This window comes from Lathamus discolor, chromosome 7 (genome assembly GCF_037157495.1).
Source record: "Lathamus discolor isolate bLatDis1 chromosome 7, bLatDis1.hap1, whole genome shotgun sequence".
Taxonomy (NCBI): Eukaryota; Metazoa; Chordata; class Aves; order Psittaciformes; family Psittacidae; genus Lathamus; species Lathamus discolor.
The window spans coordinates 1,964,813-1,991,447 of NC_088890.1; the positions used below are offsets into that span (position 1 = coordinate 1,964,813).

Consider the following 26,635-nt stretch of genomic DNA (forward strand, 5'->3'; position numbering starts at 1 on the left):
AGACCAGCGCAACGATAAAGCAGTGCCAAATGCTGCGGCATTCCCTTCCTTTAACCCTGGGATGTGTAAGGAAAGGGAGCGCCTTCCTGCTGCCGTGGCTAACGTGTTCTGAAGCCATAACCCATTTCATTACAGAAGAATCCATATTATCGCACAAGCTCCATCTGCCTCTCTGTGCATGCGACCAACGGCAGAAAGCAGCTCTTCCGCTCAGCCTCTGCCCTCACCTAACAGGGCTCAGAGGAGGGAGCACCGGCCGCTGCTGCAGCGTCTATTCCACACCGGGACACGGCCCCATGGCCGCCTCCAGCGTCCGGGAGGCCAAGGACACCCGGGCCAGCCCGAGCCTCCCGGTCCCTGCCCGGCGGAGCCACCCGAGGGACGGCCGCTACCCCGTAGACACCACGGTAAGGACGACGTCTCCACCGCCGCGATGCCCCCCGCGCATGCGCGCTCTCCTGGGCCTCCTCTTGGGTTATTCCACCCCGCCTCTCAGAGGGGAGGAGTGGCTTTAAAAAAGTGAAAGTTTGCCCTTCTTTCCACCGCCTTTAGGTGAGCAGCGACGCTCCTGCTTCTGATTAAAAAAAGCACTTTTTATTGCTTTAAATGAGTCACTCTGCGTACGGATAAAAGGCAGGGCTGGCAGCGCCTCTTGGCAGTGTGCCCCCGCCTCCCTGCGGATAGGCCGGTCGGGTTCGTCACCTTCCCCGCTCCGGAAGGGGTCAGTGCGGTGCTGGGTGGGTGCTGTGGGGCGGGTGGAGCCGGTCGCTCGCCGCCTCAGCAGCCGGCCCCGCCATGCCGCCGCCGGGGCAGACCCCGCTCCCGGACTGGGACGGCCTGAAGCTCCAGGTGCGGACCATTATCGCCTCCCACCGCGTCGTCATCTTCAGCAAGAGCTACTGTCCCTATTGCAATAAGGTGAGGCGGCGGGCGGATCCGCTTCTTGGAACGGGCCGGGTCGGGGGGCTCCTGGAGCCGCTTTCCGTGTCCCGCTGTGAGGAGAACGCGAGGCCTGGCGCGGCCCCCGGGCGGGGCGGGACACATGTGCCCTGAGGCGCTCGCTCGCTCGCAGGCTGGCGGCCCGCCCCGGCGAGGGGAGCAGCGCGGAGGGGATGCTGGTCCGTGGGGTTTGCAGAGCACAGAAGCAGCGCTTTATCTGTCCTACTTAGCCATTAGGTCCTAAGCCCTTGGGATCCCCGTTTTCAGCTTTAAAAGAGGCTAACTGGGGCCTTTTAGAAGAGGAATAGAACTGGTGGCTCTTTCCCTTTGTCCCGTGAGTGAAGGGGGAGATGCGTGTGTGGGAGGCTCCACACAATGTGCTTGTTCCCAGCTCGGCAGCTTTTGTATCTGTTACTTGATGCATAGTGCTCGTTGTGTTGCTCCCTCACTGAAAGTTTGAGCCCTTCATTTGCGTTTAACTTGAATAAAGTTGTGTCCCTGGGGGGGGGCGGGGACGGGACACGGACTAGTTCAGTTTCTGCTCTTTAAGTTAGATGGAAACTACGGTCTGTAGCAAGATTGTGAGTTCTAAATGCCAGCCATAATGTGTGCTTAAAAACCCCAAGCAAGCATTATTGATTACTCGTGATGTTTAAAGAAAAACGTCTTTCCACCCCTGGTTATGCAGCAGTATGGCAGGGTAGCTGTAACTAGTGAGCCAGAGGCATTAAGGAAAACCAGCATCTTCATTAGAATATTACAGTACCAACGCACTATAGTCATAACCCATCCAGCACCTGGGTGTTTGTAGGTATTGCGATTCTTGGATGCTTGCAAAGAGCATGTTATGAAATGTTAAGTTAAACCTCATAATACCGCACGGGATGTGGCCACGGTGGAAAAAACAAAGGACTGAGTCTTGGTGTTCCTCAATGGAAATGACAACCAGGAAAAAGCTCAGAAGCTGCACTTCCATGTGTAAGTTAGGTTTAGCTCCAGTAGCTCTTGTAAGGGAGGAGATACTATGACCTTCGTGTAGGAAACTTAGATGAGTGTATCTTCTCTCACTTGCAATTTAAATGAGGTTTTGGGAGGGGAAGCCTCTGTGTATGAGAGGGTAGGCAAAACCAATCAATGCCTTTCTCTCCAAGACTGTTTTGACAGAAGATAGTATAGCATTGTAGGCAGCTCAGATCCTCCTAAAATGTACTTACTTACCAACTTAGCGGAAGTTTTTAGCAAATGAAGGGTTGGAGACTTGCACAAGTCTAGTCCAGTTGACAAAAATGATACTTTTTGTTGAGGAGAGATCCTTTTGTTGAGGACTTCAGTGCTCTTCATTGAGAAATACTTAGTTGTGTCAGTCTGTATTGCTCTGTGTGCTTTTAGTGATCATGATTGCGCCAAGTGTTGATACGCATGACAGTCCACTGTTTTTAAGATCATACAATGGCATAGTAATGTCTTAAACCTTGCAGTGTTCTTCTTCATCTGTCTCTGGTATTGCAGCGGGGGCTAGGCTAACACAAGGAGCTTAAGGGAAATACAGACTTGATTGTAGCCCAGTAATTAAATTCCAGATTCATGTTCTTTCCTGTATTTTGTTCAGAACTTCTCCATTAGGCAGGATTGCTTGCTTCAGGGAAACAATCAGATGTGAGGAATGTTATCTCTGTTGTCTCAGAAAGGGAAAAAATGAATATTGTGAGTAGGAGGGCCCCCTCTCACGTCCATTTATAGAGTTGAAAGACTCTATATGAATCCTTATGAAGGAAGAGGTGATAAACGAGGGGGAGGAGGAAAAGCTGATTGCTCTTGTAGGTAGATTTTCTTGGCCTACTCTCCTGTTTGGAACAGAGAGAGAGGTAATATAATGAAGAAAACATGTAGAAGAGGTATATATTGCAGAGGGAGAATTGGAAGAAGAAAGCTCATGAAAGGAAACCGCACATGAGACATCAAGTGATACACCAGAGAAATATCTGCAACGGTGTAAGTATTAACCACCCCTTCCACCACAGACTTAGAAAATAGCGAAAGGAATGGGGAACAGTGGGTAACAGTGATTGCCGTGGCAATCAGGGGAGGTGCCCGAGGACTGGTAGAAAGCAAATGTCACCCCAGTTTTCAATAAAGGCAACAAGGAGGACCCTGGGAACTGCTTCAGGCCAGTCAGCCTCACCTCAGTCCCTGGAAGGGTGATAGAATGGCTTATCCTGAGGCCATCTCTAAGCATGTGGAAGACAAGATGATCAGAAGTAGTCAGCATGGATTCAGCAAAGGGAAATCATGCATACCCAGCCCGATTGCCTTCTCCAATGGCACAACTGCCTGGTTAGATGAGGGAAGAATAGTAGTTGTTGCCTACATGGACTTTAGCAAACCACTGTTCTTGGCCAGGGGACAGGATAAGAGGCAGTGGGCATTAACTCAAACACAGGAATCTCTACCTGAACATAAGGAAGAACTTTACTGTGAGCGTGACTGAGCACTGGAATAGGTGTCTGGAGAAGTTGTGGAATCTCCTTCCCTGGAGATAATCAAGAGCCATCTGGAGACAATCCTGAGTAATGGGCTCTGGGTGAGCAGGGCGATTGGATGAGATGACCTGTGGTGGTCCCTTCCCTCAAGCATCCTGTGACTCTGTGAATGCAACATTCTTGCTAGCTGATCTATTCTGTAGAATTAATGAAGTGGATATAATTTGAAAGTGTAGTTACAGCTTGGGTACTTAGCCTGTAATCACACAGTTTTGAGTTCTTAAAGACAGATGGATATGAATAGTGTGCACTGCTTGTGCCTTTTAACGTGGATGGTTGTTAGCAATGTGCTTTTGGTAGGATTAATTGAAAAACTGATGATGTTTAGCACTTCTGCAGAGAACACTCATGCTCTAAAATGACCTAATTTGGGATGTTGGAGGAATTATTTATTTCAAATGCGGGTAGCCACGCTGGAAGAAAATTAAAATTATGCTTTCCTTCAGAACAGCACCGCAAATAAATTCTCTGACTGAATGAAGCAGTTGATTCTGTTCAGTTTAGCTGGTAGCATGGCCAGGCAATTGTGCAGTCCTGTTTCTGCAAATGAAATTTATTGTTCATTTGCTTTAGCCAGGCAGCAGTGGAGGGGGGTGTGTGTTAGAATAACTTCCTTCTCATAACTTAACTTGACTGTTCCTTAGCTTCTTACCACCCTAAAAAGATTTAATATTAAAAAAAGATAGAAATGCATAAATAAAACACACGGGGTTAGCATGAAGAATTGCCAAATCTGAGCACTGTGATACATTGGAATTATTTTAAGAGCAACAACTGTGGCTGCATAGAAGTTGCAGGTTATTCTAGTTATATGTTATGCTGTCGCTGATTTTTGTTCTTGATCCACGGGGGTTTCTGGTCATTTCAGCTGTAGCTATTATAGAATGTTAGCTGAGAGGTGAAACAGCAGACCTAGGACATGCCATTATTGCTTTACTATATGAAGCATATTTTGAACCTGCTTGGCAACCCTAGTTGTAGAAAGCATCTCCAGGAAGAGTTTTCTGATGTGTTAGACCAAATTCTCAGTTTCAGAGAAATTATCTTCTGTTTAATATCTGGAAGGTTTTCTAGTCTTTTTTACTCTTTTTGTGAAAACTGGAAGGATTTAGTAGGTAGAGGCTGTTGCATTGGTCAGAAGGGAAGTAAGTGGCTGTATCAGTGACCGTGCAACCTGGCATCCTGTTTCAGACACTTACTAGAGAAATTCCATTTTGGGGATTGGGGTATAATGAAGGAAATTTCCCAGTGTCCTCCTGAAGTTTCCAGCACTGTGAGGCTCAGGAATTCCTTGACCTGTGTTTGTAATTACTTTTGAGTTAAAAGGTTTCAGTGGATCTTTCTTTCACTATTTAGTCTCATCTTTTTTGATCTCCTTTTAATTTTGGCTTTGTCACTGTCAGCGAGTTCTCCAGTTTATGTATTATGTGGAGGTTTTATTTCCTCCTCATTTCAAAATTGGTTTCTGGGAAGTGCAGTTCTTGCTGTTTGTTCCAGTGAGTATTTCCCAGAAATCGTTTCCTGTTCACCTTATCTAGATGTTACTATATATCTAGTATATATATATATATATATAGTGTGTGTGTATATATACATATATATATACAGTATATATATAGTGGATGTTCTCTTTCTATTCCTCCTAATAGTTTTCTTTTCCAAACTGAACTAATCTGTTACCTATTGCCTGTATTGAAGATTTCATAACTGGTCATATACTTGTTACTTTTCATTAGCACAACACAAGCATGATCTATTCATAAGCATGAAGTGCAATATTTACTTCCAATTAGGATGCTGACATCCTAATTCTTTACAGTGAGGGTGGCCAAATGTTGGAACAGCCTAGAGAGGCTGTTGTATCTCTGTCCTTGTAAATACTCAGAACTGGAGGGGACAGTGCTGGAGGAACATGATTGACCTTCATGTTTGGCCCTGCTTTGAGCAGGGAGTTGGATTAGAACTAATACAGAGCTTTTTTTTTTTATATATATTATGGTTGGTATATAGTGTGATAAGAAACTTACAACATGGTTGGCAGAGAATACAAACACTGTGTCTGCAGAAAGCTGAAACTCCAGCAGAAAGCACTGGAACACTCAGCCTTTGGGCAAAGTAGCTCACAGTAACATTAAAAACGTTTTATTCATCATGTGTTTGACATCTTTTAAGTTTATTAGATGTGACTCAACTTACTCTTTCTTAGTGAAGTGCTGTCAATAAATGTGAGGTTCATCACAAAGCTGGTTGTAAAAGATTTATTCTGAATTGGCAGCAACTTAGTGTGCTTCATTGTTCAGACTCCTGCTGGCAAGTGGATCCATCACACAGACAGTTAATGCTTCTCGCTGGAGCTGTTTTCACATGCAGATAGTTATGCTTAAAGCAGGTATTTTCTTTACACATTGCTTTACAATATCTATTTGCATGGTTAAGTCTGCAAATTATATTTCAAAGGAGTAAATACTTCCATATGTAATCCTAAATCCTGTGCCATGAGGTATGGCATTGTCCATCTGGAAGGACAGTTCACAATTTCAGTACTGCCAGTTTAACAGATAATGTTACTATAAAAATCTCAGTTCTAAAAGGCTTCCTGATTTGAATCTGGTAATGGCACACTCTAGCCATCCAGAACTGATGTTCAAAAAACACCAGGACTCTGCTGGGGAGGTGGGTGCAGTAAATCTCAACTAAGTTGTCATTTAGGATGTTGGGGTTTTTTTCTTCCAGGCTAGCTTCTATATAGAGTTATTTATTGCTCACTTCTGAATGCATAAAATGGGTTTCTAGGACACGTTCTAGGGATGCTGTCTGTGTTTATTCATGGCAATGCAGGAAAAAAGCAGCCTTTTAATGACAAGAGCATCTTCAAAATGCTGCTTCTGCTTGATAGAGAAAAGGAGCTATTCAAAAGGTTAAAAACCATTAACTGTTACATTCTGATATTAACTTCGACCATATCTCATAAGCAAGATATGACTGATTTAGTAAAACAATGGCATACAATCACTCCTTTCTGAACCTGGACACTGAGAGAGATGAGGTTAAGCAGAAAGCCAAAAATCAGAGCTAGAAAACAACTGCAAGAGATGATTTAGTCTTGTCCCCTGTGGTTCAAACACTTCTGACGTGTACTTTGAAGCCAGCCACTGATGAAGATTGTCATTTATCGAGGCAATACATTCCAGTGTCTTGCTCTTAGGAAAAACTCCTAAAGTCTAATCTTTTGATGGAGTTGGAGACCATTAGTTCTTACTCCATCCACCACTGCTTCTCTTCTTCCTTGAGACAGTCGATTAGTTATTTAAACACAGCTCTTTAATTCCCTTCTTTTCTATGTTAAACACAACTCATTGACTCCTTGCAATAGTTGTTCCCTGCTTTTACTAAAACTGTTCTCAGATACACTCGGTTTAGGCTTTTTTTTGCATTTACTTGACACTGTTTTGTGTTACATCTTATCCTCTACTCCCTTTTTTCTTCCTTATTACTGTCAAGGAACCTGGGTGTTACTTTATCTCTCCTCTTGATGTTTTTTCCATATGGCAGTTATTCTGCAGCTAAGTAAATTGTATACAGGAAGTAAATTAAAAGTAGTGAAACTTGTATTGGAAAGTTGCTGTGATCTGAGGGCCTTTGAGCAGCCTGGTCTAGTGTCTGTGGCAGGGGTTTGGAACTGGATGGGCTTTAAAGTTCCTTCCAACCCAGACCATTCTATTATTCTGTGTCCATTTATCAAGTTTTACTCTAAGCTGTGTATCAGGTCTTGTGAAAACACTGCACTGGCACCGTGTCTTTTTCTGTTGTAGGTGAAAGAACTCTTCCGTTCACTGCATGTGGAGTACTATGCATTGGAGCTTGATGTAACTGGTAAGTAGAAGAAAGAAAATCTATCACGTGCTGCTTAATGTAACTAAAAATGGATGCGTGACTCCCTAAAGCTGCTTTGAACTAATTGGAGGATATATAAAACAATTAAAATAAATTCTAATATATGGGGCTATAAAAGCAATTAGGCTTCAATGGATTTTTAATATAGGATGTGTTTTCTAATATAACTGAAGGCTTTGACTCTTTGTGTGCAAGTCATCAGCTGATAGAGGTTGTGAGATCTTATTTCCCTCTGAGAAGCTTTGTCTTTTGGGAAAAAGCCTGTGGTATTTTTCCTTCTGCCTCAGGTTCTTTTGTGGTGCCTTAAATGTGTTGTTAATGTTTGACTTGGTATAGGAGTGACCTTCCTAGGGAAAGTTGCTGAGTCACTGCAGGGCAGGGTAAATTCCAGTGCCTTGGCTGTTGCTAGTCTGGGGTTGTGGTGTTGTTTTTAAAGCCCAAGCTGCTTTAGCTTTAGTGCATGTGTAGCTACTTATGCGTAATGTACATAATGCATGTAGCTTTAATGTAGTTTTATGAACAAGTAAACTCATGTCTGCACTGTAGGTAAACTGTTGAATGTGTAATATTGATTTTTCCTGTACAAAGCTTAATGTCTGATGCTTTCTTAAAGTGCATATACTTTTTTGTATGTGTTTGTGCCTAAGCAGTGCTTGGGAAGTACACTTACTTACTGAACCGTAGCATCTCTTTTTACTGAAAGTTGTAATACTGTGAACTGATTATAGCCCAAGATATGCGCAGTACAATGCACAATATATTTTCCTGGAATTCCTCAATTAATAATGTATTTCCCTTATAATTACTCTGATTTCTGATAATAAGATCATACAGTCTTGGAGTAAAAAGATCTTGGTGATTACTGTGAACTCTTGTTCCTACATGTACTGCTGAGAGGTCCAAGTTAAGCCTGGTTGTGGATGCTGATGGATGATTTAGGTGACAGGTCAGGCAGTGATAATCTTTAAACTGGAAGGTTTAAGACAATGTGGTGGGTAGAAAAAGTCTGAAGGTGGAGTTAGGGTAAGTAGAAGATTCTTCCCATTCCCATAGTCTCCTAATGCAAAGCTGCTGGGCAAAACTGCATGCATTTACACAGCACATGCTCCCCAACCAGACAACTCTCATGAAAGAAAATCTCTTATGGCACCTGGAAAAGAATTTTTGTGTAGTGCTAAGTGTGACACTGCCAGGAAGAGGCTGATAAGACTCCAGGAAAGATAGGGGCTAAACTTTGTTACTTTATCTTTACTCCATTCTGTAGAATTATAGCTTGAATCACACAAACATCCTTGGTATTTAAGCATGCTTTTTTGAGAAGCAGGTTGTGAAAGCTTGATTATGTTCAGGAAGTCTACACATGTCGTGCTTGTAAGAGAGTTGTTTCCTTGGCAGGCCTATAGTGCATTGCAGTCCAAATCTTTAATACTTCAGGTTGTTTTAAAAGCTGCTTTCTTGCAAATTGTTCTATAATGTACCTCTTTCTTTTATTCTTAGCTGATGGACCCAGCATTCAGCAAGTGTTAGTAGAACTAACTAACCAGAGGACAGTGCCTAATGTATTTGTGAATGGAACTCACATAGGTGGCTGTGATGCAACGTACCAGGTAACTTTAAAATCAGCTGGAAGTAGACAAGACTACAGAATGAATTTACTATTTGATCATGATTACATTTTTGGGGACACATCAGGCTGGGTGATCTGGGTCAGAGAAGGGAATGTCAGGTTTTGTTTGCTCCCAAGTGTGTGTGGTGATTTGATTTTTTGCTTTTCTCCTAGGCTTATCAGGATGGATCCCTGCAGAAACTTCTTGGAGATAGCAAAGATGCAGAACCCTATGATTATGACCTCATTATTATCGGTGGTGGCTCAGGTGGACTTGCGTGTTCCAAGGTATGACATGAAAATTGCATTAAAGAACAGGTTGTATATGAAACTTCTTCAATAGTCTCTGTTAATCACAGTAGTATGAAACAGTGTGTATTTTGATGGCTATTACCATTCAACTTGTTATTAATGTGCTCACTCAGGAGATCATGGTCTGTGTGGACCAGTTTCTAGCCAATGTCTGTTCAGGTCTCGATCCTAATAATAGGCTTTATGTTCCTGGCTAAGGGTGGAACCAAGAGTTTTTAAGTATTTCCTCTTCATATGTAGTACACAGGCACTTTATGCTTCCAAATGGTAATCTGAAAAACTAAAGGCTACTCTTGAAGTACTTTTGACTGTTTAGGGTTCGGGATCATCAGTTATCTAAAATTAATTGCTTTCAACTGTTCTCTCAAGGAGCTGCTTCCCTTTTTAGTTCTCTTCCTAGAGGAAGAGACTGTGTACCTCTTGCACAACTAGCTGTTGTTCAGAGTACCTCAGGACCTAAGGTGTGGAACAGGTTTTCTACCTGAAGGATTTAAACACACTTTCGCACCTCTCAGCCATGTATGTTAACCATCAGTTTATGGTTTGGGCATAGTGATGTTATTGACAACCTTGGCAATTGCTGTACAATGACCTTCTCATGGGTACTAAAAATTGTTGCAGTGCTCTCTCCAAAACCACCTTTTCTGTAGGCTGCATTTGTCAAGTTCCATCATCCTTCTCACAGGGCATGTGCTTCAGTCCTCTGTGCATCTTGGTGGGCCTCTATTGACCTGTCTCCAGTTTATTAATGTCACTCCTTTTCATTCATGAGCATGCCAAGTCAGTCCTGCCCTCCTGAGAGAAAAGGAGAGCTAACAGCATAAATATTTGAGTGACATAGAAGAGGATTGTATGGTGATAGATCTTGTGCCCTCTTCAGATCGCAGCATTTGTATGATATGGGTGCTGCACTGAACATAAGCATCATTCAAAGTTTGAAAGAAGCTAATAGTTTCTGAGAGATTTCACTTCTTATCTAGTGAAGGAGGTAGGAGAGCCATAGATGATGATGAGACTAACTAGCAGAGGAGCCTTCCATTAGTGCTACGTATATTGTGACCATAAAGGAGCAGAGAGGCTTTCTTGGTTCAGGAATGCTGACTTGTGTCTCTGTCTTTTATAGGAAGCTGCTGGCTTTGGAAAAAAAGTGCTGGTTTTAGATTATGTTGTTCCAACGCCTCTCGGAACCTCATGGGGTAAGCTTCTGTGAACTTGTATTTTATGGTGTTGGAGTGCCAGTGATACATACTGATTTGTTAGATATTCTAAATTGGTATTAGAAATTGTTGCTGACTCCCTGTAATTCTGGAACACAGATAACAAAGGAGCTATGTTCCTTGCATGCCTGCTTTTCTGGACAGTTATTTCTAGTTTGTGTATTGCTGTCACTCAGATGTTCTTCTAGTTCTGTTCACTTTCAAATTGGGTCTGGATATCACATCCATCTTCATATTCTCCTGTCTGGGGGGGGAGGGTTGCCTTTTAGTTTTAATCTGTTTCATGGACAACTGATCCAGGTTACCTCTAGAACAGTATGACTATATGGCTATGCATTTCTTACCCTTACATAATTGAAGACAGTTGCTCTTTGACCTTGTTAATGCTATTGGCAATTGAGAATGAGTAAGGGAATTTTATTGGTCAAGTTTTATCGAGTCTAGGAATGAATGTCCTTTCATAGCTAAGATTTCAGAGAAATAAGTGTTTGAAATGCCACATAATAGATGATGCTGAACTCTAGGTTTTTTGCTTTGCTTACTTGCTAATCTGACTATAATCTGAAGCACGTGGGAGTAAGTGTCCTGGTCTAAGACAACACACTGTACCCTTCCTGGTTCAATGAGTCAAGTTATCTTTTAAACTGAATCAAACTTGTAAGCTTTGTGTGTTCATTGTATTATAAAATGTCTCTTACAACAGAGATTTCATATTACTTGTGTGGCTGTACCAGACATCACCGACTGATAATGACTGATGGCTGATTATACAAAGCACATAATAGGAAGATCGTAAATATTGTGTTCCTACAGGTAATAACATGGTTCTTTCCATCTTAGGTCTTGGTGGCACATGTGTAAATGTAGGTTGCATTCCAAAGAAGCTAATGCATCAAGCAGCGCTTATGGGTCAGGCACTCCAAGATTCAAGGAAATATGGATGGCAGTATGAAGAACAAGGTTAGTAAGAACACAGAGGGCAGATCAAGACGGTGTACAGATGAAACTTTCAGCTTCAGTTCCTTCTTGTTGTTTGGATTTGGTAAAGTAGAGGCAGAGTTCAATAGTTAAGTGGGTCAGAAGGCATCCTCATTCTTGAGCCATAGAAACCTCAAGGGTTGCAATGTTGAATGTGTTTTGCACCGTATATTACCTGAAAACTTCTAGAATGGGCTTATTTCAGATAGTAACATGTCAGGTAAATATTAGCATAGTTTAACAAGAATTTAGTATGTATCGTCATTACCACTGGTAGTATTTTTTTAGCATGATGTGCAATGAATAAGACTTCAGTTTTTTCTTAAGGATTCATTGCGCTTTGATTTCCTTAAATACAAAATTACTGTCTTGTTTCAGTTAAACACAACTGGGAGACCATGGTAGAAGCAATACAAAACTACATTGGTTCTTTAAACTGGGGCTATCGAGTGTCCTTAAGAGAGAAGTCTGTGACATACCTCAATTCATATGGAGAATTCGTTGAACCACACAAAATTAAGGTATGTGCTGTGTTTAAAGCACTTAGTTGGGAGGGAAGACTCGTATTCTAAAATGTCTTGTAAAACCCAGCAAATAAAAGGCCTCATTGTGACATTGCCAGCTTTCGTCAGCTGAAGTTAAAGACTCATTTGTGAAATGTTACTGATTCAAAGTGTTGCACTTTAGTACATGCCACAGTGTTTGCAAACCTAGTAACTCTTACATAAGAGTAAGGTAGAGAGGGATGTTTGACAAGGGCCTATAGGGATAGAACAAGTGGGGGAGCTTTAGCTGTATGATTTTGCCACTTGGGAAATCTTTGTACTACAGCATAAAATCTGAAATGGAATTCAGATTAAGCGCTTGCGTAACAGCGCTGCTGGAACCTTATGCTGTATCAGCGTAAGAATTCAACTGTCAGTTTTGCAAGACAAAACATGTGCTGGCAAGGTTGTAGCAAGGTTAACTTAGAAGAAGAGCATATTGAAGGCAACTGGTTCAGTGGGTGTAATTGTCTGTTTTCAAAATGAGTTTATGAAGGCTGAATGATGTGTGTTTCAAACCAAGTGACCAGCATTGAAAAGACAGCAGTATGCTCAACTTGCCTTGTCTACCAGCTGTTACAGTGTCCAAGCATGCAGGCCATCTGCATAAGTGTCCACCTAAGGACACTTAATATAAACTATAATAAATATAAACTATAAGTGAAGTAGAACAAGAAGACTTTGAGCAGGAGGTTGGACTGAATGACCTCCTGAGATCACTTCCCACCTGAATTACTTGATGACTCTATGGGAAATTTACCTTTGTGTTGGAAAGCAACTAAGGAGCAAGAATGAAGGTCCTACTTTGAGATGCATTGGCAAAATGAAATTCCCCAAGACCATGCGGGTCCAGAGGTCATATGGGTTTGAATTCATTTAAGGTTGAGTCTTCAGCCCTCTGAAATAATGTAATTAGATGCTTTTAATTTCTGCATTAGCCTAAGAACTTATTTGTGTTACTCTGTCACCAGCATTGTGTTGGAAGTGGGAGGCTGGAGGGGCTTAATTTGTTGTGGCTTTTTATAGCTTGAATGTAAAATTATGAACCATTCAGTGTACATGAATAGTTGAAATGGGCAGGATTCAGAGTAAATGATTTTAAGTGCTCTAATGTCAGGAAAGCCTGATTTATGGTTGAAACCTGTGGTTCTTCAGTGACATGTGTGTCTTCTCTAAATGCATTAGTTCTTGTTGAAATTGCTTGTTCTTGATTCTTAACATAGCCACAATATTTAAGGGAAGAATTACATATTTTCTTATGTTAAAACCTGTTCCTGTGATAAAGTGTCTTAACTGTGCTTCTGTAAATAGGCAACTAACAGAAAAGGACAAGTAACCTATCACACAGCAGAGACTTTTGTCCTGGCAACAGGAGAAAGGCCTAGGTATCCGGGTATCCCTGGAGATAAAGAATACTGTATTACAAGGTGAGATTGAAAAGGCAAAACAGCCTGAACTTCCTCAGCTCTAGTGTTTGCAAAGACAAACAAGCTTGTGTTGAAAGAACCTTGTAATTTACACTTGTTTTCTTTTTAGTGATGACCTCTTCTCCCTGCCTTATTGCCCTGGCAAAACTCTAGTTGTGGGTGCTTCCTATGTGGCTCTAGAGTGTGCAGGATTTCTTGCTGGTCTAGGTATGGATGTCACAGTGATGGTGCGGTCCATACTCCTTCGGGGCTTTGACCAAGAAATGGCAGAAAAAGTAGGTGCTTACATGGAAACACACGGCGTGAAGTTCATCAAGAAGTTTGTACCTGTTCAGGTCAGTGCTTGCTTCGGGTGTCTTGTCTCTGTGCAAAACTACTTTAAACAGCACAGTCAAATGCACATGCTGTCTGGGAAGGCTTTGGTTGTGTACACAAATAAATGTTTTATGAGATTAGGCTTTTCTTCCTTCTGAATGATGAATTAGTAGGTCAGGGTTTGAAGTGACAATGTAAGTGAGCTCTACTGCTTAAGGCCATTCTAAGTTTACATATATTTACACAGGTTGAACAGCTGGAAGAAGGCATGCCTGGAAGACTGAAAGTGACAGCAAAGTCTACTGAAGGAGGACCAGAAATCTTTGAAGAAGAATATAATACTGTAAGCATTTCTGGATTTGAAATAACTGATTGTAGAAGCACACGACGATGTCTTAAAATCCTTTAAAAGTTTTTCAGGAAAAAATGAAAGGGAATCTTGCTTGAAAAGTTGTTTGTATAAAGCTGTCAGAAACAAATACATGAAGATAATGTATTCAGTTGAGCCCCGTCAGCAGAATAGGTGGAACTTTACGTACCTGGCATTTAGTTCTTATGAATTCCACTTTTGTTCTGTTTGCTGCATCGCTGAAACAAGTTGCACACGGAAGACCCTGTACTGTTGATGGCTCTTCCAAAATATATCTGGAAAAGTCGCTTCCAAGAATCTGCTTCACTGCCTTTCAGAAAAAGACCAAAGGAAATGTTCTGCTAATTATGATTTTTTTGCATAGAATTACTGCATTTAATTATCCTTTCTTTTTTGTAGGTTTTGCTAGCCATTGGTCGTGATGCATGCACTAGAAATATTGGTTTAGAGACAATTGGTGTCAAAATCAATGAGAAGTGAGTATTGCTCAATTCCCTTAACCCACGAATGTGGTGATTTTTTTTTTAACTCTTTAACAATATCTAACAATCCTTATGCTTTTATTATGTTTTTAGGGTTTTTTTTTTTTTTATAGAATCAGATAATAGTTTGGGTTGGAAAGGACCTTAAGATCATCCAGCTCCAGCCCCCTACCATGGACAGGAACACCTCACACTAAACCATGGCACCCAAGGCTCTGTCCAACCTGGCCTTGAACACTGCCAGGGATGGAGCATTCACAGCCTCCCTGGGCAACCCATTCCAGTGCCTCACCACCCTCACAGTAAAGAACTTCCCCCTTACATCCAATCTAAACTTCTCCTGTTTAAGTTTGAACCCGTTACCCCTTGTCCTGTCGCTACAGTCCCTGACGAAGAGTCCCTCCCCAGCATCCCTATAGGCCCCCTTCAGGTACTGGAAGGCTGCTCTGAGGTCTCCATGCAGCCTTCTCTTCTCCAGGCTGAACAGCCCCAGCTTTCTCAGCCTGTCTTCATACGGGAGGTTCTCCAGTCCTGTGATCCTCATTCTCATACCTAGCAGTTATGTGAACCCTTAAAATCTTTTCTTTCCTGGATTTAAGTATAGTTGTCTACTGAACTCCATTTCTTTCATATATATTTCATAAAGAAGTATTTTTAGTTAAGCAGTGTGGCCAACAAGTAGAAATTAAGAAGTAGATTTAATACATTTGCTTAATTTGCTTAGAAACTACAGTTTAATATTCTGCTAAATGGAACATCTTATTCCGCTCATGGCAAGTTAATCTAGAGACTTAAAGAGGGAGCAAACTACTCGTATCCTACAGATTCAACTTGTTTCTTGTTTCTGCCTGCTATTGGTGCAGAACTGGTGCAAAGGAAGAGGCAGGATTCTGTTGTTCAGGAGAAATATTAAGATCAGGTTGCAGCAGCTAGCAGCTTCCTAAGCCAACTTAAACATGTGAGTGATATTGCAGCCTTTTTTCCCCATGGGGAAAAACATACATTGTAAGCTGTATAATAACCAAGTAGAAAGACCATCAGTCCACAGAAGTGTGAGTAACTTCATTGTCATCAGACACGCACTGTTTCTCATGTCAAAACTGGCCCACTGAATACTGACTCCAGCCGTGTCAGTCAGAGGTAATTGATGCTCTGAAGAGCTTGCAGTTGAAGTAACAAAAGCAGAAGCATATTTAATAAAACATGCTCAGTAGTTAGGATAAAATCTTAGTAGTAGAACTTCTGCCCTTTGTGTTTTGCTGAGCTCTGAAGAAGGTTTTGATACTGATCTCAATTCTCTTTTCTGTGTGTTTTAAAGGAATGGGAAAGTACCTGTAAATGATGAAGAACAAACCAACGTGCCTTATGTTTATGCTATCGGAGATATACTGGAGGGCAAGCTTGAACTTACTCCAGTTGCCATTCAAGCAGGGAGACTGTTAGCCCGCAGGCTTTATGGTGGTAGTTCCACAAAGGTAAAGCTATAAGAATACAACTTATTTCTATGCTTTTTGCCTCCAAATAGCAATTACACAAGTTGATTTGTCCACTTGTCTATGGGCACTGCAAGTGTTCAATAGAAAAACCCAAACAGCTCTTCCTGTTATATGTTGTATAGAACTTGCATAGTCTAAATATGAATTTTGTTCTTTATTTTAGTGTGACTATATCAGTGTACCAACAACAGTGTTTACTCCTTTAGAGTATGGCAGCTGTGGGTTACCTGAAGAAAAAGCCATAGAAGAATATGGAAAGCAAAACCTGGAGGTGAGAGCACCAAACACGTGTTAACTTGTAGCCTGAGCATGTGTTTTTCTTGGGCCTTTCTGCTGTACACTCAAGGCATGATGTTAAAACAAGATTAGAAGGTTAGCTAGACAGGTCTGTGATCGTGGAAGTGCTGTCATCTGGCTGACAAGGTATTGGGCTCCCAGAAATCCAGGACTGGACTTCATAACTTTAGAGTTGTACGTAGCTATTGCATGCTGCAGAGAGCCATTTGACTTCAGGCCAAACTTGGGTGGCCAAACTGTAGGCGGCTTTTTATTGTGGCTGTGAATTAAAGAGTTGCTGCTGAAGTGTACCAAAGTTGGGATCAACTTGTTGTCTTTTGGCTTGTTTGCTGTACTTGAACTGGGAATTAATTTCTCCTTGACCTTTTTTTATGGCTATAAGAGCATCAGGCATAACTTCCCTGTTTTATGGTAATTTCCAGCTTCTGCACTTCTTTGAAGAGTTTCATTAAAGCTGTGTGTATGCCTTGTGCTTGACTCCTTACATCTTTCAAGCACATGGTTATTTAGCTTCTACTTTTAACTGTTTTGAAGAATAGGTTTAAACTTACAGTAAGTAGGTATTAATTTTGTATTAGTGAAGCACTTATCTTTCTGAAAGTATGACCTTAAGATACTGTGTCTTACAGCTGTTATAAGTATTTAAATCAGGAGTGCATGGTTTGAGTAAAGTATTCCTCTATTGACTTTCAGAGAATGAACTGTTTGGGCTGTGGGAACAAAAATCACTGTCTTGTCTAGTGTATGTTATGAAAATCTGATAGGTTAAATATCAAACATCCTATTTGTGAAGGCATTAGAAATCAGAATTCTATCTGAATTCATTAAATTCTAATGCTTTTTTTCTCGTCATCCTCCCAGGTTTATCACAGTTTGTTCTGGCCACTCGAATGGACAGTAGCAGGCAGAGATAACAATACCTGTTATGGAAAAATTATCTGCAATAAACACGACAATGTAAGTAGCAGGCTGGAATGGGTGTGCTGAGTGTAGCCTGGAAATTGCCCTTCAGACCAGCCAGACTTAATCTTTTACTTGGCCTCCTGAGGCCAGTTCTACCCGTTCTGTTAACAGAAGTATTAGTTTTAGGAAGTCTAATCAATCTGGAGAGAACTGATTGTTTTGGTTTGAGGGGTTTTTGGTGTAACAGCTCTTTGAGCAAGTGGTAGCTTTATATGTTATGACACTTCATCCAGAGTTCCTATTTAAGGATAGGTTTGTGAAGGAATTTGCCAGGGTTTTTATTGCCAGTGGGTTTTGAATAACTTCACTGTCTGGTGTCTTGCTTCACATTTCTGAACCTTCTGTTTTGTGCCCTTTGCAAAGGGCAGAGTTTTGTGTAGTCAGTAAAAACCTGGAAAATATGTGCTTGGTCCTAGAGAAGTGATGAGAAATAGGAGTTTCTAGTGATCAGTAGGTTCTTGTTGCAAAAAAGAACAACTTCTTTTGTTAGCTACAGAAGTGCCAGTGCTGTCTGGGAGAACAGACAAAGGAAGATCTTTGGTGTTTAAAATTACTTTGGAGAGAAGGAATGATAGGATGAAATAGCATGGCTCTAAAGCTAGGAGGAACCAAGCTCACTCTTCCTTATTAGCCCCCTAACCCTTTCTCAAAGACTGCAAAAAGTCTCAAAGTTCTTCTTGTATTGGAGCCTCCCTGGAAATGATCTGGAGTAATTCACTTCTTGTAACAGACTCTATTGACCTGCTTCTACAACATCTATTTTTAGTGTAATGGGGGTTACATACCAGAGCTGTTGTTAATCATTACCTAGTACTAACTCCGGTTTTGTTTTCACCTCTCTAAGAATCGTGTGATAGGATTTCATGTTCTTGGACCTAATGCTGGTGAAGTCACCCAGGGTTTTGCTGCTGCAATAAAATGTGGTCTCACCAAAGAGTTGCTTGATGAAACAATTGGTATCCATCCAACTTGTGCAGAGGTAAGAGAGAGGGGGGAGGGCACAGCCCGATTTAAAACAAAGATTACTACATCGTATTTTGAGATTTACGTAGTATTTGCTTAATTTATAACCACACAATACTGATGTGTGATAGAAAATGTGTTTATTGTGCACTGCAGTTTGTTTTCCATTGTAAGAGCTATAAGAAATCTGGCATTGTTACTTTGCAAGAGGAGACCAATAGCTGTGTGGGTGATAATACAGAGCAACAATAAATAAGCTGTTCTTTTGGTGCCTTACAGGTGTTCACTACAATGGATATTACAAAATCATCAGGACAAGACATCACTCAGAGGGGCTGCTGAGGCTAAACCTGCTGCTTTACGTGTTTTCATGTTGCGCACACTTGGTTCTGTGGAAGCCCAAATACAACTGCTTTGCAGCAGAACAAACACTTGCATCGGTACCACTGTATGTAGTGCAGCGGGGAGCGGTGCTTTTGTGAGGCTTCCTCAGCAAACAGTGATGCAGATGGAAACAGTAACACAGCAGGGAAATCTTGAACTGTAAATCCTGACTTTGTTTGGAATCGGCACTACTGTGCTTTTATGATGTTCTAGCTCGGAACCTTACTGTGAGGTGAGCTACAACTGATGGCTGCCACGCAAAGTTGGGAGATCGCTTTGTCTGGTCAGATGACTGAACTCTTCCTGAAGGAAATTAAGTTGCACAAAGTAAAGCTAATGCTTCTAGGCTCCACTGTTTTGTATAAATGCCTGAGATAGAGGACAAATGTATAATGGAATGATTCTTGCCAACAGTTTACAGTTGATTGCTTTATCTTTGTGGATGCATTTTGTTTCACTTGTCTGTTCATTTGAGGCAAGATGGCACAGAGAAGATGCGGTGTTGAGCAGTGCAGTTCAAGCACTAGTCTCTCACTTCACCCAGTCTGAAACTTTAAAGTAATCTCAGACATCGCTGCTGTTACATTTGTAATTGTTTGACCTCAGGTGATAATGGTGTCTTTAAGATTAAAAAACTCAGTTGTAGGCATCTTATGTGTCAGAGTTGAAGAGCATAAGCTCAAGAGACTGGTACTGCTAGTCTCGGATCCACATTCAGCTCTGTAATGTAAAACATGACAGAACCCAGAACTGCAAGTCTTCACTCCTCTGTGGAGTAATGAAGTCTTGCAGGAGCAGGGGCTGAGAGTAATCTGTCCCACTAATATGGTAGGTGCCTGCCCATGATGGTAATGATTGTTGTATAGAATTTCTTTGAAGCATGTATTGCAGCAAAGAACAAGCTCTTAGTGTGCTGTCATGCTTTGTGTAGTGTTATGTACAGTCTGTACTCTGAAGCTTTCTTCCACCCCCAGCATTCTGCTCTGGGGGAGCTGTGCTTGAATTTAGCTGTTTAGTTTTGTCCAAAGAGATGTTTTGAAAGACTCTTCTGAACATTGTATGATAGTGAACAAACAGTTTTTAACTATTTAATCTATGATGTACCATGGGATTTGAATTCAGTTCAATAAACAATGCATACAACACTCCATGGTGTCTGACCTTATGCTTTGTTATCACATGCTTGAGATTTTATTGTGCTTCAATTATGCTATCACAGGCAATACTAAAACCTCTGGAGACGGGTGCATGCTATAATCTTTCAAATGAAGAAACAAATTGTCTTGCAACCTCTGGGGGCTTGCTCAAGAAACCTGATGTGCTTCTGTTTTGGTGTGCAGAATTCTGTCTGTTCAGACTGAGAACAGTTTCATACCACTGCTGTATATTCCAGGAGAAACCTAAATGCTGATGTTGAAGTGTTAACTGCAACATAGCTGGAAGATGCTCAGTAGAATCTAGCTAGAGTGTTAGCAGTGTCTTGCTGGTGTTCAGGTTTATTGACTCTTGGAGACTGAGGTTTTGCTCTTGGGTGCCTAATAGTACTTCTGAATGTTTTCACTTGACAGTGGGGACATTTGCTGAGCTTCTGATGTTGTTTTGCTGCAGCACTGTGGGGAGTTCCTTCTTCTGGTCCCATAGAAATACTCAGTTGAACATCTGCAGCAGTGACTTGAGTGGCCTGAAAGTTTCCCTCTTAATAGGTCAGAGGTTATAATTTGATAAGGCATAATAGTAGTGTACAAGTAACCTTAATCTGAGTTGAAGTGCATGAATCAGACTCGGCTGTTTTAAAAGGGGAGATGAGGGTGGACAGCTAATAGCAGGTAATATATTACAGACTTTGCACAATCTAAACAGCTGAAATGGAAGTTGGCTGATAAAGCATTCAAGAGCCTTTTTATGATGAGAAACGTAATGGCGAATTTCACCTTGTCTAGCCGTGTTGAAGTGAAGGAGGAAACAAATCAAGTCAATAAATCCCTTCCTGAATTTGCTATTAGTGAGCACTAATTGAGTTTTATCTCTAATTCAGATTTGATTTGCAGGTTCAAGGTAATTGATCAATAATTACCACTTGCATATCTGTAACTGTACTAATTGCGGATGTTCGTTATGTCAGCTTTGCCCAGGCTGTCAGCGCTCTAAGTGATACTTCACAAGCATTGAGCACTCCATACAATTAGCCTTTAAACTCTCCAGTTAAAATGTACAATAAATAGCTTTGAGCAAGAGCAGTGGCTTAAGTGAACATAGTGCTTGTGTTTCATGACAGCGTGATATAGATAAAAGCCAAAAGTCTAAGCTTGACAGTAGGTGTTAGAGAAAAAGGTAGAATTATTTGGGAAGTAAAAGCCTGTAACAGCCAATGAAATAGCCTTGAATGCAGAGTCTGACATTGGTTTTTCAGTCTCTTTTAGTTTGGTCTGTGATTGAAGCAAGAAGCCATTCTACTTATTTAACTCAACCTTCTCTAAAGTATCTTGAAGTATTCCATGCCTGGAGCATAGCTGTGATGTGACCCTAACACTCATGTTGTCACTTCTCCCAAGGATTGGGGCTATGTCATCATCTCATTCTCAAGGCCGCCTTTTCCCCAGCACCTTTCAGGCTTGTATCTTAGTAATGCATGATTTATAGAATGGAACTAAAAAGTTACAGGCCTGGTATAATGGCCAAGTGTGGGGAGAGCTTCCCGATGCAGCTCTGAAAAGCCTCTGAAACAGCTTTTACCTGTTTATGGTGTTGCAAGTTTGCTGGGCTGCCTCTGACAAGAACCTGGTGGGGAATTACATGCATTCCGGTGCAATGAGGTGTATCAGCTGGGGTTTGGCTTGATAAGACCTGGGAGAGGTGGACATCAGTTTACATGTGCTGATTAAGTGATCCTTTGTCGGCCAAGGAACTGCAACACTTAGTGTGTATTTGCTTGAGTGACAGAGTAGACACTTAGAACTGCAGGGAGAATCTGGCTGTTAAACCTACCTAAATAGCATTTCGATGAGTATCTGCTTATGTTTGTCCAGATTCCAACCTTGCGTTGATAGAAACTCGGCTAATGTATGTTTAATGTGGCTTACAATGAGCTTCAGCAATCTTCCTTCTAGCCAACAGGGAGCAGGCGCCTTGTCCTGAAACTCATTTGCCTTGAATCTTCAGTGAGCTTGGGTAATACAGACACTGAAGCATTGGCAATGAAGGCAAAATGGTATGCTTACATCTTAATTGTCATCAGTGTTGCTCACCAGATTCTGAAAGGGGTATTCATGGAATCCCAGACTCGTTTGGGTTGGAAAGGACTTTAAACTCATCCAGTTCCAATCCCTGCCACAGGCAGGGACCCCTTCCACTGGAGCAGCTTGCTCCAAGCCCCTGTGTCCAACTTGGCCTTGAGCACTGCCAGGGATGGGGCAGCCACAGTTTCTCCGGGCACCCTGTGCCAGCACCTCGGCACCTTCTGGTTATGGTTATTATAAGCATGGAAAACAAGCATCAAATGAGTAGATGGCTTTCCACATAGCATGGATTTTAATTGCATTTTGAGCACTATAAACTGTCTTGAGTAACATGAGCAGATGGTTGCCCTGTGCAAGAACTGAGGAGGCAAGTGAGAGACTAAAGGGGAAGCTGAATACTCTGTAATAAGCCTTGAAATGCCAGACGACGACATGAAAGATTGTTTTCCCTGTGTAACTATACTGTTTGATCTTCAGGTTCTCACTGTTTCCCATTGGAGTGGCTTTTGACAACAACTTGAAGTGTTTCCCTTCTTTCAGCAGCTCTCAAATAGTGGAAGAAAACTGAAGACTTAAGTTGGGTTTTTTAGCTCCGAACTGGAATTTCTACATGCCTATGTCTTGTCAAGCCTCCCGTGAAAGCTGCCAAGGGAAAAACTCCTGGATGTGCTTTAGAGGAGGTGGGAACAGCAGAGGAAGGAAAGGTCAAGTGTTTTAACTAAAAATAGACAGTGGATCTAATGGAGCAAACTGCTTATGTGTGGGTTTGCAGTACTGCATAAGGTATTCTCCAGGTTGTAATTCAAGTAAATGGACAGACTGGTTAAGAGCTCCTTAAAGGACCTTTTCTAATTGAGACTGCACAGTGAGTGTATGCTCTGCAATGGAACATCTTCATCTCCATTACGGTGCATGAGCTCACAGGTTGGAGCTGAGCTCCCTGCCTTTCGGTGCTGCCTCCAAAAGTAGCATTGGTCCATGCAGAGAGCTGCTTTGCATGGCAAAACCAGGAGCACTCCTGTGCTCAGTGTTACCACGCGGCTGGGATGTAGCACTGATGCCTCTGAACTGCGGGGCAGGATAGAAAATGCCATTGCTTGATGTTGCAGAGCCAATATCGCTGGTCTGATGGTCACTTTTGGACCAGCAAATGTGACTTTGTCGTGTTTATGTGCGCATTGTGGTGCGGGGCAGGAGTTACCCAGTTCCCAAAGCTGGCTGTGTGTGTCTCTGCTGCAGATACGTGTGGATAATGGAGAAAAGAATCCCTCTCTTATCTAGAGATAGCAGAGTTTGGAGGTTTTTCTGAGCTATGGTATTTTCTCCTGGCTTTCCTTTAAATAACTTGCTATTCTGACAAAGCTTTCAGTCCAAATATCATGGTGGTGAAAATCTGAACAGTTTAATCTCTAAAGAGAAACCGTCGGTAATAAACAAGGTTTGTAATTGGTGAGCAGCTTTGTTTTGTCCACTGTAAGGACAAAAGTGCTATCTCTTTATTTAACTGGGTTAAAAATGATTTACTGCAGTCCTATTTATATCGGGAATACAAGATTTAGGGGGATTCCGTATGTATAAGGAATTCTGTCCTCAAAGAAATTCACCATCTCCCATTCTCACTACACCCTGCCAAGTCCCCCTCTGTGATTGATCTGCCTTGTCTGTGACTGCTGCTCCAAGCAGTGTGCCTGTTAAGTGGAGATACCTGCGAGCTGTAAGTGCATTGAGAATCAAGGTGTGTGAGCCTAAGAGTGTCTGAGCAAGAAACTCCCCTTAAGCTGCACATCCAGCAGAGGCTGATGGCTGTGGGGAGGTGCTGGCATGGTTCACCACCGTCCTGCCTTGTAAAACTATGACTCTTGGGAACCTGCCCCTGACTTCCTTGTGCAATCTTCCTTTCAGCATGCTCTGACTTGGGGCTCCAGTAGCTTGTGGATGGAGCGGTGATGGGGTCTGAACTGCTGCAGTGGTGACTGAGTGGATGTCCTTGGAGTGCACTGTGGTGGTAAGGGGGAGTCCATGGTGTCAATGCAGAAGAGGGAGGAATCAGTGTCTGCTCCTCACTCCTACCTTCTCTGGGTGTAGGCAGTGACACCAGGAGATGAGGGCACTGGGAAGCCCAGATTGTACTGTGCACTGCTCCCCCCAGTGCAGCAGAGCTTCCCTCTGCCTGATTGACTCTCCTATCTGTCCCCATGGACAAAGCTTATGGCCCACGCTGTGGGATATGAGATCTTCCTACTCTATCTCTCCGAAATAAAAGGCCCCATATTTTCCCTGGAGCAAACACCTCTACACAACTGCCCTAATTTTTTCCCTTTCTAGGCTGTCGATTAGAGCTGTCATCTCCCCATTGCTTTTCTATTGCTCTTTCATGTTCGTTGTATTGACCTTTGATAACCCACTCCCTCCTTCCAAGGACAAGCTTTAGAAGCATTGCTTCTCTTAATGGTGAGTAAATGTGCTCCTTGATTGCCAGATGGGCAATTCCATAACATTCAAGGTGTCTGGACCAGGAAGGTGGAGGAAAAAAGCTTGGGAAACAGGCCAAGGGCCTCCCACATCGCATCGTTCAACAGTCCCTTCCCTTCAGGCTCTGATTTGTCTCTCCCCTTCAGTAAAGGAGTTGAGTTTCTAACTTGGGAGGCCTGAGTTGCTGCTATGGAGGTGTTCCCATTTAATGTAGCTGGCACTCAGCAGGGGTTGGAGTTCACCTCGCCGAGCCTGACCTCAATCAGCAGCAATGCACGCATTTAGAACGTGTCTGTGTCTCTTGTGCTTGGCTTTGCTTATGTGGGCAGTGACAGTGAAGGTCAGGACTTCTCTTTTCTTGCATCTGTGGTGTGACCGTGCCGGTTGCTCAGCATCACTGGGGATAAGCAGCTATTGCATGAGGGAGGGGATTAGCTCTGTTTGCACAGCGTTTAAAGTTACAAAACAAGATGTGTCACTGACAGGAGCTGTTGGATGCAGATCTGCTGCTGGCTGGGGACCAGCAGTTGTGTTAGGTCTTCTAAGGGGCCCTGGAGAAAATCAGTTCCTTGCCTTCTCTGTTCAAGCTCTTCTAAGCCAGGTGAGGTGGGTTAACCTTGGCTGGGCACCAATGCCCACCGAGCTGCCTCCTCAGCAGGACAGGGATTGAGATGGGGACAGGGAAAGCACTCACTGGTTACTGTCATAGACAAAATAGACTCAGCTTGGGGGAAGAAAACCCCACTTATTGCCAATTGATACTAGAGTAAAATACTGAGGAATAGAAACAAAACTAAAACCACCTTCTTCCTTGGTTGAACTGCACTCGCAGCTCTCCTACCTCCTCCCCTGCAGCACGGGGATGGGGAGTGGAGAGTTGTGGTCAGGTCATAACGCTTCATCCCCACCGCTCCTTCCTCATCATCCTGTATGGAGCCAGGCTGAGAGAGCTGGGCTGGGGCAGCCTGGAGAAGAGAAGGCTCCTGAAGGGGAGACCTGAGAGCAGCTCCAGTGCCTAAAGGAGCTGCAGGAAACCTGGAGAGGGGCTTGGGACAAGGGCCTGTAGGGACAGGCCAAGGGGAATGGCTTGAACCTGCCCGAGGGGAGACCGAGCTGAGCTCTTAGGCAGAAGCTCTTCCCTGGGAGGGTGCTGAGGCGCTGGCACAGGGTGCCCAGAGAAGCTGTGGCTGCCCCATCCCTGGCAGTGCTCAAGGCCAGGTTGGACACAGGGGCTTGGAGCAAGCTGCTCCAGTGGAAGGGGTCCCTGCCCGTGGCAGGGGTTGGAGCTGGAGGAGCTCTAAGGTCCCTTCAGCACAAACCATGCTGGGATCTTATGATCCTCCAGTGCTCCAGCACCGGTTCCATCCCAGGGGATGCAGTCCACAAACTCCACCAATGCGAGTCCTTCTCACAGGCACTCAGGTTTGCATTTCTGCCTTCAATCCCTGTTTTATTATCAATAGTTAACGCTTTTGAGCTGAGATTTTATGGTTTGGCTCTTCCCCTGTTGTCCTACCACTGACCACAAAACAGTATTAGTTGGGCAGAGCTGTTCTGTTCAGTATCACACCATCTGTGCATCGCTCTAGTATTCCAAGAGTCTGCACTTGTAATCAGGGCATAAACTGTCTTTGCACTTCATCCTAGTGGCATCTGACAGCAAGCATGGATTGCTCCTAAAAACTGCACTTTGAGCCTTGAGTTACTTCCTTTTGGAACAGCAGGAACACCAGCTGTACTTGTCAGGCACGGAGGAATCAATACAGCTGAGAACTCAAGCAGCTCTAAGGTGAGGTCCCGACCAGGGTTGGGGCACATTGTCCTTATGGGTTTGTTTTCTTCTGTTCTGAAATCATTTTCAGCATGTTTCTCCTTATCACTAAAGGGGTTTTTTTGGTGATTTTTGTGTATGAAAAAGTATGAGATGGGAAAAAAACCCAACATTTTATCACTTCTGAACTGGTTTAGTTGCTGTCACTTGTGTATCCCCTTATAAATACCTGTTACGTTTTACTTGAGGGGGTCTTCTTTTTCCTTTTTGTTTGTGACATCCAATAGCTCAAATAGAAGCAGGGAAGAGCAAGCATAAGGCAAAGAACTGATTTAAATGCAGCTCTTCTCCAAAGCATTTTGGCTGGTGTTGGGAAGCAGGGGGTACAATATGCGGTAGAAAAGGGGCCGTGCTCATCTCTGGCTCTG

The 26,635-nt window shown here is 42.7% G+C and overlaps 1 protein-coding gene and 1 long non-coding RNA gene across 4 annotated transcripts in view; both read left to right on the forward strand.

Annotated features, from left to right (window-relative positions):
* The window catches only part of LOC136018145 (uncharacterized), a 360,185-nt gene that overhangs the window by 70,746 nt on the left and 262,804 nt on the right, over positions 1 to 26,635 (forward strand). The window lies entirely within an intron of this gene.
* TXNRD3 (thioredoxin reductase 3) lies at positions 565 to 19,876 on the forward strand. Of its 2 annotated transcripts, XM_065687374.1 has the most exons (16): positions 567 to 918; positions 7,292 to 7,352; positions 8,871 to 8,980; positions 9,154 to 9,267; positions 10,415 to 10,487; positions 11,349 to 11,468; positions 11,865 to 12,007; positions 13,343 to 13,458; positions 13,568 to 13,793; positions 14,021 to 14,116; positions 14,543 to 14,619; positions 15,944 to 16,100; positions 16,285 to 16,392; positions 17,280 to 17,375; positions 18,226 to 18,360; positions 18,624 to 19,876. In XM_065687374.1, exons 1-16 carry the CDS (start codon positions 796 to 798, stop codon positions 18,684 to 18,686), a joined length of 1,818 nt encoding a protein of 605 aa, XP_065543446.1. In that variant the 5' UTR covers positions 567 to 795; the 3' UTR covers positions 18,687 to 19,876. The 2 variants fall into 2 exon arrangements, with proteins under 2 accessions (XP_065543447.1, XP_065543446.1); XM_065687375.1 differs by lacking the exons at positions 18,226 to 18,360; positions 18,624 to 19,876 and having other exon boundaries at positions 565 to 918; positions 16,328 to 16,392; positions 17,280 to 17,367.

Bases quoted from the DNA above. Each gene is read 5' to 3' on its own strand.
- TXNRD3 (XM_065687374.1), top strand. From the start codon at position 796: ATGCCGCCGCCGGGGCAGACCCCGCTCCCGGACTGGGACGGCCTGAAG. The intron at 9,268-10,414 runs GTATGACATGAA...TGTCTTTTATAG, and splicing joins GTGGACTTGCGTGTTCCAAG to GAAGCTGCTGGCTTTGGAAA. The intron at 16,393-17,279 runs GTGAGAGCACCA...TCATCCTCCCAG, and splicing joins ATGGAAAGCAAAACCTGGAG to GTTTATCACAGTTTGTTCTG.